This window comes from Galeopterus variegatus, unplaced genomic scaffold (genome assembly GCF_000696425.1).
Source record: "Galeopterus variegatus unplaced genomic scaffold, G_variegatus-3.0.2 Scaffold3020, whole genome shotgun sequence".
In the NCBI taxonomy this organism is placed as follows: Eukaryota; Metazoa; Chordata; class Mammalia; order Dermoptera; family Cynocephalidae; genus Galeopterus; species Galeopterus variegatus.
In genome coordinates, this window is record NW_007729131.1 from 204696 (window position 1) to 219076 (window position 14381).

Genomic DNA, 14381 nt, shown 5'->3' on the forward strand with positions numbered 1-14381 from the left:
GTCTGAGAATTTTCTGTGGGGCTGTTTGTCTGTCGAGGCTGTTCTCAATTCTCTTCCCAGGGAGCAGGCTGAGCTCTCTTCATTCCAGGACACTGTGATGGTCAAAAGGCTCTCCCACCATAATGTGAAATGTACTGGGGGTCTGGTAAAAATTAACTCATTGAGAATTTTCTGTGGGGCTGTTTGTCTGTCGAGGCTGTTCTCAATTCTCTTCCCAGGGAGCAGGCTGAGCTCTCTTCATTCCAGGACACTGTGGTGGTCAAAAGGCTCTCCCACCATAATGTGAAATGTACTGGGGGTCTGGTAAAAATTAACTCATCTGTGCGAAGGAAAAAAAAAAAACAAGCCGTTTAAAACCCTGGAGCCCTGGGTTGTATGTGCTGGAGTGTGTGGGAAGGGGAAAGCTGGTGCACCCCCAAAGAAGATTTTGAAAAGATCATGAGCCATTGAAATGGAGAAGAAACCCTGTCTCTGTTGTAGTCACTCTTTGCCAGCGGCTGCGGTAGACAGCTCTGTCATCCTTGTCCTCTCCCCCCCTTCACTGGCCATGCCCAGGGACCCCTAGCTTGTGGCCTGGGCAGCCTCAGTTGCAGCCTGGGTGACCCAGTTCAGCCAACCACACTGCCCTACTGAGGGACAGAAATTGCTTTGAACCTAGAGCACGTTTCTGTGCCTGTGGCAGGTGAGGTGTAGTGTGTTAAAACCACAAAATGCAGGTGTGAAGGGCCTGGTTTTCTCCTGGGAGACAGAGAGGGAGGCCCTGGGTTCTGAATGGCTTTACTTTTCCTGGGATCCATGCCTCATTTTTGTTTCCAGGGAAGGCTTGCTTCTCTCCATACCTTCCGGCATGAGGTGGGTGATTGGGTTTGGGCATGGGGCTCTGGGTGGGAAGGGGGCCCCACCACAGTCGTCTCCAAAGCTCATGGCCATGGGTTTCCATTCCAGGGTCCCTGCCAGTAATTCGGCTGGGAAGCCCTGGCCCCCTGAGAGCTCTCTAAAGCTCTGCATTCTTTCTCCCCTGGACTGTGGACACCACTGGGTTGTACCAGGATTTGGCACAACCTGGATAGCGAGGTGTGGATTGCTGCAGGTGTGCTCCCTGCATCTGAGGCAGAGAGGCAGATGAGGGCCCCCCGCCAGCCTTGAATGCACTCTCCATGGCTAGCTTCCTAGCCTTATTTCTAAGCCATTTTAGCGGAGGAAAACTACTTAGAACTATGGGTTCTAAATAGGACTGTTTGAAAGGATGGACTTCACACTGTTCTTTCTCTTGGGTCAGAAAGATGGGAGTGCAGGTGGGGGATGAGAATAGAGGAAAGTGTGGAGGATTGCTAAAAAAATTGAGAGGGGGAGAAGAAAGGGACCCAGGCTAGTAATTGGGGCCAATTCATCAGAAGACTTCAGGAAATTTGACATCCGTTGTAGCTCTTCTAACTGGGTAATTACACAACATTTGGAAAGTGAATTATTAACCTGATTGTCCATAACAACCATTGAGTAAATATACAATTACAGATTGCCAAACTAGCACAGTGAACCGATGGGCCAGCAGCCTCTTGAAGGGGCTGTAATCATCTCCTGGGTCAAGGCTGACCCAGAGGCTCCTTGGTTAGTGAATTATTTACCAGGTAGACCTCAAGGACTTGGGGAAGGGAAGGTTTCTCCTGGTCACTACTGGCTCCAGGGCTGGGTTCTTCCAGCCAGGCCATTTAGAATAGCTCTCCAACAGGAGGAAAAGTCCACAGCACAGCGCTTGATTTCTGAATTTTTATTGAGGAGCTCTTCTTGGCCTAGCATGGTGCGGGGCAATCAGAGGCAGACAATATAGTCTTGGTTCTCAGAGGGCTTGAATTTTAGTTGGTGTGCCAGTACTAGATGCATGCTGACGACACGGAGCCCTGGATCCAGGAGAAATGCAGTGGAGAGCCTGGGTCAAAAGAGAGGCATAGCCTTGCAGCCCCTTGCACCGTCTAACCAGGGGCCTTCATGTCCCCAGCCCCCGACCTTCAGTGTCCCCGCTCTTGCTCTCGTTGCAGAGGGGCCAGGAATCTCAGTGGGGCCTCCTCCCGGGGAAGTCCACAGCCATCTCCATACTGGAGCAGCCGCCAGAGTCAGCCAAGAGCCGCAGGCCATAAATGCAAAGTATGATTTAACAAAAGCAGCTTTTGAGTGGGAAAGCTGAGTGGAGTTGTCCCAACCTGTCAACTTCAGATTTCTTTCCTCCTCCCCATAAATCAAAAAACGGTTGGTGGAAGGGAGGGACAGAAGCGTTTCATTTTCAGATTTTGTAAGAAAATAAAATCAAATCAAAAGAACCTGTCCCACGCTGATACCTTACATGCCAGGTTTGAGCCTGAGGCAAATTTTTGTGGCCGTGTAATAAGCCTCTTTAAAATGGTGACAGACCCTTGACTCTTTGCCTTGAATTACATTGATAAAAGACGTTTTATTGCGTTAGAGCCAGGGCAGGAGTACAGGACGGTTCTTGCCTGGGCGGCCTCTTTGAAACCACGTCAGCCTGCTGTCCACACTCCCCACCGCCTGACACGGTTTGAGTGCGATGGTGGCGGAGATCTGTGGGCCGGTGACAGAGGGAGCTTTCGACCCAGTAGTTGAGGGTTGAGGCTCTGCAAGCAAAAGGATTTCAGCCTGGGGGGCTTGTTAATGGAGAGTTGTCTTCCACTTCCTTGCAGAGCTGAGAGAGATCCACTTGGTGGCCTCGGGTCAGCCTCACGGTTGGGACTGCATGTGGACCTCTGAGGCCACCTTTCCCAGGCAGTCTTAGAGAGACTGAAAATAAACAGTGATCCTGGGGTCTCATCTGTAATGTGGGGTCCCTTTAGCTCCCCTTGATGCCTGTGGAGAAGGGAAGTGTGGCCCCTCTGCCTGTGGAGGCAAGGTCTCCGCAGCTGAGTTTCCAATGGGACCTGTCGGCCGAGTAGAAAGGAGCTGGCGATGGTGTGTTCTTGATTTGAGGAGCTTGGAGGTGTCTGGGAACACTGGATGTTATTCCTGTTGAATCAGGAGGATTAGTAAACCCAAGAACAGCCAGCAGCACCCCACCCTGTGGCTGGAATTGTGGTCTCTCGAATGATTGCAGATTCCACCTGTGGGCATCTCCTTTTGGTTCAGAGAACTCTTCCCAGATTGGTCAGCAGTATAAATGAAAGATTAGACAGTGGGTAAAAAGCCAGGGAAATAACTATGAGGCCAAGCAAACAGGCCTGTCTTTTGTTAGCTGGGACTGTCAGAGGGATCAAGACTGAGGCAGGAGCTGGGCTGCTCTGTGCCTGCGAGGTGGGAAGGTGCTGAGGGACTGAGAAGACGTAGCAGTTGCTGCCTGCCCTGAGCAGAGGCCTGTTTCCAAAAGAAGGACTTGCTGTCATGGGACGAGGTCAGGCCTCACAGCACTAGAACCCTCGTCATTCGGCTTCACCTCAGGCGAGAGGGCAACCTAGTTTTGTTCCTGAAGAAATGTCAGAGCCTGACCTGCTAGACCATTTTTTTTTTTTGTAAAGCTTTGAAGCCTTAAATTAGTTCTCATAATTTCCAAGCAGTTCTGTGTCAACCATAGCACATAATAGGTTTTCATTCCAGAGAATGGCTATTTCTGGTTCTAAGAATCTCGTAACCAAGATTGTCACAGAGTATTAGGCACTCACAGTGTACCTTCACTTCCCTGAAGTACTCACCACTTTATAGTCCCAGAAAGGCAAGTGACTGGTCGTAAGATGAGTGTCCAGACAACACACTGTGCAGTGACCCACCTTGGGAGCACCTGAGGTGAGTGGTGAAGAGTGGGGGACCCCGAGAAAGTGGGCAAGATTCTGAGGTCCAGCCCCATCTTCGCTTCTTACAGCCTGACTGACACTCCTGAGATCTTCCATTTCCTCACTGGGAGGTGACATAGCACCTTCCTTCATTCCACCGGACGACTTTGGGCAGAATGTGAGGAAAGTACTTGGGGAAGAATACAAAGCCTTCCACAAAGGCCTTCCTTGAGAAGTGCTAGGCTTGGAGGCAGGATCCTCTGGCTTTGTGGGGAGCGGGAGAGGCCTGACAGAGCCTTCCTGGGGGCTGCTCATCCTTCCGGCTCCTTCTCCATGGAAGGGCTGCACAGATCGGTCATGGGAGATGAGCCCGAAACCCCCCCAGCCAGCTGGGCTGTAGTGCTGCCTGGGCCTGCTCACACCTCCTGACCAAGCCTCTCCCCTTCCCCGTCACCCCGTCACCCCAGCACCTCTGCCTACACAGTGCCTGAGGACAGAACATGAAGGGTCCTCCTATAAGCACCGTGTTTGGTTGCCTTTGCTTTTTCTGTTTTTTTCTCAAGACCCATCAAAATGGTGATATGGAGGCATACATTACATTTGCTGTGAGTGGACACAGATAAAAAAGCTCAGGGTGTAATTCTCAGAGTAATTTGGGAGTTGCGTGGTCTGCTGACTTTGATAGACAGCCCTTCTCTGCCCTGGCAGGTGTTATCAGCAATTGGTCATTCTCACCAGAACTGTCTTCACAGCCCAAGTACTTCTTCCTCCCCTCAGATGAAAATGCTTATTCCACGCTCCTCAGGCAATGAACTTGGGAGAAACTCAAGTGCGGTTTTGACAGCTTTCCGGGCATCTGAGACTATGATTTTGCATGCTTTTCCTCATTTCTCGGGTGGGGTAGGGAGCCATGAGTGGTGTCTGCAAGTGCATTGGTGTGAGGCTGGACAATCTGGGTGAAAGAAATGGGCTCAAGGTAGCTTCTGTTATCCTCCACCCCTTCTAACCACAAAGGCATTGAACACAGTTGAGCCCCACTTCTAGAAGGCCCAATACACACAAAAACTCATCAATGGAAACTGATAAATTAGAGGGTAATTTTTCACATTACAGAAAGATTGTTAACTTTTCAAAAGGTTTCACCACGGGGTTCCTTTAAATGGTGAGCTCCCCCACTGAATTTTAAGTGTTTGTTTACAGATCATTAACTACTTGACAGAGAAGATGGTGGAGGTGGGATGGGGATGGGGGAAGAAGGCACACTTAAAAGGTAAAATGTTAGAAGCCCTGCCAATTTTCGATGAGCCTGGAAGGGTGAAGAAACATCTAAAATTATGTTGGTTAGCAAATGTGATTCAGGTTACAGAAATCCATTTTACACTAGGCTTTCCAGGAACCCTCCACAGAGATTGGGGGCAGGAACCACAGGGTGCTGAGGTCTTGCCATTCTGGTTTGAGGTGGCTTGAGAGACGACTCACTTTTCTTAGAGTCCTGTGTGTGCCCTTGTGAGCGTGGGTGCCAGGCTCTGGCATGAGGCTGAGCTTCGCTACTGGCCTTCTGGCACGGGCTGCAGAGACCTTTTCCCTTGACATTTAGCCTGGGTTTGTGGGAAGTTTCTTCCTGGTTCTCTGACCTTCAGTCTTATTGGCTCTGGACTCACCTAGGTTTGAAGCTCATACCTTGAAGCTCAGACAGGTGAACTTTGCAAGACTATGCTCCAGGAGGTTGAAATCCACCATCAGGCTCACTTTCCCAGTCTAAAATTAGCCTAGGGGCTGGGCCCAGTTCACACTGCCCTGTAGGTCCCTCCTGATCCCTGGCAAGGTCATAGGCCTATCCTAGCCAGCTTCTAGCATGGTCTTTTGGCTGGTCCCAAGGAGGCTTATACTGGCATGAGAAGCAGGAGAGAGGTCGCCTAACTAATCCAGTGTTATCTTTTTAAAAATGAGAAAATTTAGGGCCAGAAAGGGGAAAGGATTTATTCAAAGTCTCAAATAGCTGGTGAATTGGGACTGAAGCACCTAGATTCCTGCCTTTGCTCTAGCAATCGCTCCAGAGGAAGGACACCCTGATTCCTAAAGGAAGAAAAGAATCTGGGGAGTGGCTGTGGTGGGACTCATGAGGGAATGCACTGGGCAAGGGCAGCTTTAAAAATAGTTCCAGAGGCTGGCCGGTTAGCTTAGTTGGTACAGTATAGTGTTACGACACCAAGGTCAAGGTCAAGGGTCCACATCCCCAAACCGGCCAACTGTGGAAAGAAAAAAAGTTCCCCAATTCCCCCAAATAACTGAAAAATACCTCAGATAGAGGCAAGGCTATACACACACACCCCACCACATACAAACAAGGTCCTCAAATAAAGGACTCAAAGCAGGAGTAAGGTTACCTCTGCCCTCCCCATGGTTTTGAAGAGAAGAGAGAGGGGAAATTTGGAGGGAAGATCAAGTTGATGACTGAAGAGACAAAGCAGTATAGGAAAATCTCAACATTACTTGCCCAGTCATTTGTTGAAAATGTGTCAGCAAGTACAAGCCCATCTTAAACTGGCAATGATACATCTGAAGTAGATTATTTAAGCCAGGGAGGCAGTATTGCAAAGAAGAACCTGGCTATCAACACTTGTTTGTCTGATTCGGAGAAATAAAACAGTGAATTTCGCCTTAGCAGACCACCCACCATACATCAGGAGAAAAAAAAAATCTAGCAGTGGCGGGAGTGCAAGGAGGCACAAAGCAGGACAGATGAACTTTTGTAGAGTTGCACAATAGTCCACGTGGCCGTGCCTCTTAGTTTAAGAAAACATGATATTTGAAAATACTAACTTATGGAAGCTGAAGACTACAGAAGTCTTCAGAGTTTTTAAAGATGACCATATCCTCTGTTGACACCAGATGAATTGGGGTATAATATATCTTGATTTGGATAGACCTACCCATTGCATTCCATTTGCTCTGTACACACCTTGGGCTTTGCTTCTCTCTGAGCATCCATACATGTTTTTACTTTTTGTCTAGAAAGTTCTTTCTCTTGGTTCTCCAGGTCCAGCTCATAAGTTAGTTATCTCTTCCCTAAAACCTCTCTCCTACCTGCCAAATGGAAGTAGTGTTTCTCCCTTTGAATTCCATAGCAGTTTATCCATACCTCTCTGATGACACACTTTCTATGTTGGAGTAGAGCAATTTCTGTCCAGGCCGTACCGTCTCTACTAGCTGAAGGCTTCTGTGGGGAAGTCTGTGTCTGAATTTTCTTTGTACTGCCCACAGAGGCTGGCCCATTGCTCTGGGCACTGTAGGCACTTGGTAAATATTTGTTGAATGAATGCATGAAAGAATGAATGAATGGAATTTATCGTGGAAACACACGTTTTGTACAGTGAGGTACATGGTTAAACAAACAAAAAAAATTGTCCTAAGACAATTTATCTTTTTATGCAGCTGCCCTTCCAGTCTCCTAGATAAGTTCCACCATTCTAAGGCAAAAGCTTAAAGTGTAATTAAAATTTATCTAATTCCCGATCAAGTGAAAATACTTTGGGCCCAGAGCCAAAGAATATTATTGGAGTGAACTTTTTTCAACACCCTAAATTTAACCAGCTGGAATTCTTTTTTTAAGTACCATCCTATTCAACCTTTTCAAATGAAAGATTTGCCTTTTAGTGGGAAATCTGCATTTCAACACAAAGATGGAACACAATGTCTTTGGCTTAGTTATTCTTCAGAAAAGCAGGCTTTTTTCTTTTTTTTTTTCGAATTATATGCTTTGCCTATGTTAAAGACACAGATTGCAGAAAATTTTGTTTAGAGCTGACAGATTGGTGGCTTGCATTTTTTGCATTTTTATAGATAAAGGGGCATAAAAGATGTCATCTCTCCCTCCTCCCTTATTGAGAGAAGGCCTAGGATGAGAACTCTTAAAAGGTGAAATTAGTAACCTGTTGTTTGGATAATCAAGGCTCTGAGAGGATAGAATTGGTCAAAAAAAGAAAAGTTTTTAGATGAGTGATTGATGTAATTAAAGTCACTGGTGAAGTTTCAAAGAATATAAGGACGAGGAGCAAGTTTCAGCAAAGAAATTCTGTAGTGTGGTGCCTTAGAATTCTTGTTTGCTTTCATTTTTGCAGAATACACTTTTTTAAAGAGTATCATGATTTGGTAAAACCTTAGCTGGTAAAAAAGCAGTGAAGAAAAAAAATACTCATGTAGATGCTCATTTCTAGAACAAAAGGGAATGCGATTTTGACAATATCAGAAGGTTAATTAAGAAGTCTGCTAGCAATGATAAAGCCAGCACATTTTCAGTTCAGAATGACAGAACTCAAGACACGGGCATAGCTAATGTTTGCTCTATAATGCTCTGATAAGTCACAGAATCTAAGAGAGGAGAGCTGGTATCTATGGTAAACGCAGGGTCAAGAGCTAGAATTGGCTGACTAGGAAGGACATTTCAGTTGATTTGCTTTCCAGTTAGGTAAAGAAGCCTATAGCCCAGACTAAGCTGCAGTGTTGTTATTTGTGTGGCTTGAATCCAGTAATTGGATTCAGAACTAGAATTGCTTCCTTCTGGGAATTTACAAATGTTCAGGATGCATTTTAAGTGTAGTTTAGAAGGTGGTTACTTGGGGGTGGGGGGCATGAGGGGACTTGAGAATCGAGGAGCTGGAAGGGTCTGTAGGCATTCTTTACTTTGGCCTGTCACCAATATGGAGACCCCTCCCCATCATGGTGGGTTGTCATCCGTTTTCTTCTTGAAGTCCTAAGTTGAAACGGAAGTCACAGCTTCACAAGATAGCCTGTTACACTTGGGAACAGCTCTACTGCTTTTGTGCCCTATCTCACTGAAAAAAACAGGGAAATGATCTAAAAACATATGTTTAAGAAAAATAGATGAGGGTATTTCAAAGTTTGTAGAAAAATGGAATTAAAGGATAATATGAATCCTTCTATGAACTTTTTGAACACATACACACACGTGTACATTTTAGTGAACAGCACTTTAGTGCTCTTAATCCTGTTCGAGATGCCAATTGTAAAGCTACTCGGCCATGACTATGCCAGTTGTGGTGCTCTTTTACCTGCTGGTAATCCTGCACCAACTAGGCCGATTGTCGAGCTAAGGCTGGGTCTGGAGCCCACAGTTTCCCCTCAAGCCCATTCACAAACTGGGCCACAAACCCTTCACATGCCAGGCTGGGTCCCCAGACCCCTTCACGCAGGTCTATGAGCTAGGTAACTGGCCAAAAGGTTCTTGGAATCCGTAGGTTTGGAAAATCATGGCCGCACCAGGCAGATGCCCAAGCAGACGCCCGCCTGCCTGCTTCACTAAAATTCCTTTCTCTCTCTCTCTCTGAAAAACACAAGGATAGCAACAAAACTAAAAAGATACACAGGCGCACATGCGCACTAACTCCCACACACACAATTTGCTTACAAAGGATGCTGAACCACACCCAACTGGACCTAGGTGAGGGCCGGGACCAAACTATTTTCCCAACAAGCACACATCTATGTACTTCTGTAGAGAGGCCTAGGGTTTTGATACCTGATAGGAGTTGGATTCCTGAAGCAGTCATTAAATGTGTTGGAAATGATGCTTTGTGCCTAGCTGTTTCAGCACATTTGGAGACCAGCAGTATTACCTGTTGATTAGTAGACAGTAATGTGGCTGTATTGCACCCCCAGTGATTAGTCTCAGAAACAAATAGCATGTTAACAAATAGTCAAGGAATGTTTGAGATGTTCTTGAGAAAACCAAAAACTTGATTTAATGGCCTTAAATTCCACGGACATCCCACTGGGCTTATAGAGCTCTGTGCCGAGTTGGTACCCAATGTATATAGAAATGTAAATTGACCAATGTCAATTTAAACGTTAAATCAAAACCATTCCAAATTTGTTGCAGATTTTTAATGAGACCTGAAAAATAAGATTCATTATTTTTTATTCAACCATAAGGAAACTTTTCAACCTAATAATGCATAAGGCATTTCTGAGGCCCCAAGTGGAAATGCTGGGTCTAGAGAGACCTTTATGAAATGGAATGGGTTAAAGCACCTTCCACCGGAGGAGCGTGTGGCATTTGAAAAGAGATTGCCTCCCAGTTTCTGATTCAGTAAGTCTGGGGTGAGGCCCAAGAATTTGCATTTCCACCCAGCTCCCGGGTGATGCTGACGCTGGGCCTGGGGTCTGCTCTTTAAGAGCCACTCCCTACGAGCACCCACAGAGAAGCACCAAGAGCGAGAGCGTAACTAGACCACCCACTTCCCAGACTGCAATCTGAGCCCGCCTCACCCTGGGGAGAACGAACATGAGGGTGGGAAGAGAAGAGGCCCTCCACCAGGGGCAGCTCCTTTTTTCCCCTCTCAGCCTGGGAAGGCAGAGCTGCTTATGGAGTTTGATGCTTAGACGCATTAATTGTGATACCTTACTTTGCCTAAGCAGTGATGAAATAATTGAAGGCATCATAGCAAGAAGTTAAACCCTAGGGAGGCTATTAACAATTTAGCATTTCCAGTTCATGTGGGAATGTCGATTCTATTTACCAAGGAGAATATTATGGATGCGTTTAGTGAAAGGAGCAGCCGAATCAGCCAGGGTCCCCTCCTGGTTCTGCTTTGACCCTCTTCCTGGAGGAAGATAAATGGGAGTCTGAGCCTCTCTCACAAAGACAGGGCGCTTTTTTAAAAAGTAAATAGCCTGTTAGGCTGGTGGAAATGGCTGGTTTCTTCTGGGCTGGCTAATTCTGCAGGGGATGCAGAGGCAGAGGTGAAATTGTGGGGCAAGGCCAGGAGGCTCAGGCAGCAGAGTGGGCATGTTTAACGATTATGAAAGCAAGTCAGCCCATTTGGACCTTCTGAAAGCCCCACTCGACACTCCTGGACTGGGATCTCCCCCAGAGGTTGCTAAGTGCTGCCTAATGCATCAGCAGAAAGATAGCCCTCTTTATTGTCACTTTTTGGGCAGTGAAGACCAAGGCAGGAACACCAGAGGGGAGGACATAGATGCCGCACGAAAGACCACTGGACTGGGAGTCCAGAAACTGATTCTTTTCTTCACTTTGGATTGACCATCCACATAGCCATGGGCAAGTCACTGAATTTCTGAAGGCCATGGTTTCCCCATCTGTAAAATAAAGGCATAGACTATGATCGCTCCAGATCTTTTACAGCTCAAAACACAGAAACAAAAACAAACCATGATGCCAGGTACTCAGATACAGGTTGATGAGCGTTCACTTTGCCACGTGGGCTGGCACTACAGAGAACTGGTCCAGGCTGCTGCTCTGCAGCTCTGCTTGTTTCAGGCTAACGGGTTTGTAGACAAGTTTGTCAACCAGAGAATCATGTGAATGGCTAAGCCTGGATTAGGTGAATGGTTCTCCCATTTCTTGCTGGAGGCCTGTTGAAGCACTTCAGAGTCTCTTCCAACAGTAAGTGGAAGGGAATTTGACATTAGACTCTCCCCATGAAGGGTCCGAGTACCTTGTTGCTTTTATGCTGGGGTCACAGAGATACCTTGGTTGCATGGTTTTCCTAAGAAAAGGATTTCAGTTTTGGCAACAAACCACTTATGAAATGGCTGAAGCAAGAACAAGCGCAAAAATGGATTCTCAGATTCCTCATTGAAAAATACCATGACTAAATCCGTAGTTAATTTTACCCCACACTCTCAATCCATTTCACATAGGCAGATGTAGACAGGCTTGTTTTTTAAGTCCGGTCTTTCCACTTTTGTGGGTTCATTTTGTGGTTTTCATTTTGTTTTGGGTCAGAGAGGAGAAAATGCCTCTGTAGATAGTCTCAGGCTAGGTTGTGCCTCCACAGCGGCCTCCCTTCGCAGGCCTGGCAACAACAGATTTACACCGTCTGCGTAAGAGCTTTCTCCAGAAATGCACCTTTGTTACCCACCAGGCTCCTTGTGAAAAGAAACCTTGTCCCAACTGCCCTGGCTGTACTTGGCAATGTGGTCTACATGAGTAGAACAGGACGTATTTTACACTTGAGACCTGCTGTCCTAGAGAATGACAACACTTTTAAGTGCTCTCAGTATTAAGCTAATGGAAAAACATACTCTGCTTACTCACCATCAAAGTCTGTTTTTGTTCTCTCCTGCCTTCCCCAATCGTCACAAACTCCAAACCTCTAGAACACATGGAGCTTCTGCTGCTCCATCTATCCTCCACTCTCTCTCAAAGTTGACCTCTCCACGGTTAGGTAGCTAAAGGTGGACATGGAAAAGCTAGGAGCTTACCGCAGAAACCATAAAACCCCAAGGTTGCACAAACCAAATATTTCCTTTCTCACGAACATCTCAGTGCTTGAAATGCATGGTTGACTGCTAGCTTATCTTTACTAGTGTGAGAAGTCACTTTTCCTCACCAGCTTGTAACAAAGCGTGTAGAATGGTGAAGGTGGCCGCAGTGTCTGGGTGCTGTTATTATTGGAATGCCGGTTCTTTCCTTGTCAGGATTCCTCACCCTCCAGGTGGGGACTCGGCCAAAGTTATTTTAACCCCAGAAGTTTAATCTGTATTCTCCACTGCTTTGAACTTGGAGAAGCTATGTCTATACAGGGTGCCCCACTGATAGAATTCTAGAGTGTGGCCCAACCAAGTCCTGAAATGCCTAAGGTTTCTTATCATTGAAGGTCCTGTCATAAGTGTACCATGAGAAAGGTGCGGGCAGTGGGATGGGGAAGGCAGAGTGGGACTCTGTCCGGTAAAAAATGGTTCACAAATCCACTCATTTTCTGTTAGCATATTGTTTTTTGCTTGGGCTTGTCTATAAAGTAAAGTTAACGTATGCATGTAAACCAGCCTTGCAGATAAATCCCCCATTTTTTTCAGCCTACCCATAGTATTACCAATTTTCCCCTTGCTGTTTACACATCTTTTACCATAAGACCATAATCAAATAAATAAACAAATCAATCAGAGAAACTCCCCCACCCTGTACCTAAAGCAAACCTCTTCCTTTTTGTCAAAAAAGAAAGACCAAAATTGAAAACAAAACAAAAACTGTGGGAAGTAACTCACCACTGTTCTTTGTTTCAGGCTTTGGGCCTGTTAACTATCTGCAAGGCTGTTGTAATGATGTTAATCTATTTTAATGGAATTGAAATGTGATATCCTGTGGTTTACGATGCACATTGTTTATAGCTTTAGTGCTTGATTTTGGGTTTCTTTCACAGATAAACTTCTGCACTGGAGGGGCCTCTCCTCCCCACGTTCTGCACATGGAGCCCTAATCCCCACGCCTGGGATGAGTGCAGAATATGCCCCGCAGGGTATTTGTAAGTTGAGCATTATTTCTTCTACAAATGTCCGTGTGTGTAGAGATGAGAGTTTCTGGAAATTACCTTTACTGTTTAAGTACTGAAGGGAGTTACTTCCAAAATAGATTGGCATATGTATTATTCCATTACTCATTTGCCTCCCACTCCCTCACTCCAGTGAGCCCCGAGGTGACTTTTTCTCCCCCGTTCTTTCCTTCCTCATAGAAGGCATGGAGCTGACAGCAGCTCGTCCCTGCGGGTCTTCTCCCCAGGACTTGTCTGGCTCCATGGCAGGTGACTGGATACGCCTGTGTGTTCAGAGCCCATTTTATTGTTGGACATTCACTCCCACGGCCTCATTTAGGACGTTGAATTTATTCCCTGGCATACATCTTTAACAGAGGCCAGAACCAAAAGGAGTCAGTTTAGAGTTACTCTAGAGTTACTCTAATGCATGTTATTTATGCATTTACGTGTGTATTTAAACATGATATATTTTTATATATAGGTGGTAAATTATATATGTGCCTCTATATGCATTTATGTGTATACACATACACATAATTTCTATTTATTTTTCTATTTTTAGAGAAAAATATGCAGCATTATGGTTAAAATGTAAGGATTCCGCTACCCCCTCCCCCCATTTACTTGTTCAAGCTCACTTTTATAGCGGGGACTTTATATGAAATTTAGATTTGTACATTTATAAAAATGTTTTTTGAAAGACGTTATTTTAGAAAGTAATACAGTTTGCTTCTCTGTGTAGGAACACATGGTATGAATCATGCATGGCTAAAATGTTGGGGGGGAGGGGTTGATTCCACTCCAAACACAAAAAAAGCAGGTTTAAGGAAAAAAGGGGTGTGACGACTACTTTTTACTTTGAAAGTAAATGAAAAATAACCTGTTGTGCAAAGAAAAAAAGAAAGGGCAAGGGTAATGGAAAGGAGAATAACAAAGAGCAAGGTGCATGAGTGAAGGCTACTACTGGGGCTGTTTTTTAGAGGGGAGGGAAACTAGACTTTCCCACCTTGTGAATCTGTCTGAAGAGCAGGGCCTGCACCCTGAGACTGAATTCAGAGCCAGCTGTTTATTTTTGTTAACTCCTAGGTAATCCTAGGTAACAAAGAGTTATTGTGTGAGTTTCACAAGCCCTTGGGTCCTGAGGGCTGGGTGGTGTAGGGGTTAAATTAAAAGCACCTCATCTGCCCTCCCTCCTCCCCAACCAAGCTGGGCCCAAGCCTGGGTTAGGTCACCCATTACAAAGGGTTTAGGGGGTTGGACCCAGGCTTTCGAGTTCCTACATGCTGGCTGGGTGGGGAGAACTCTCCTTGTGTTG

At 45.9% G+C, this 14381-nt stretch overlaps 1 protein-coding gene across 5 annotated transcripts in view; it reads left to right on the plus strand.

The window, feature by feature from the left end:
• The window catches only part of BCL11A (B-cell CLL/lymphoma 11A (zinc finger protein)), a 97770-nt gene that overhangs the window by 69214 nt on the left and 14175 nt on the right, over positions 1 to 14381 (plus strand). For 4 of the 5 annotated variants that reach the window (XM_008583739.1, XM_008583738.1, XM_008583740.1 and 1 more), the window contains one exon: positions 12956 to 13057. The exons of the other annotated variant lie outside the window; for it this stretch is intronic. In XM_008583739.1, coding sequence (XP_008581961.1) covers positions 12956 to 13057 — 102 coding nt within the window. The remainder of the gene's footprint in view (positions 1 to 12955; positions 13058 to 14381) is intronic. 5 annotated transcript variants of the gene reach the window in all.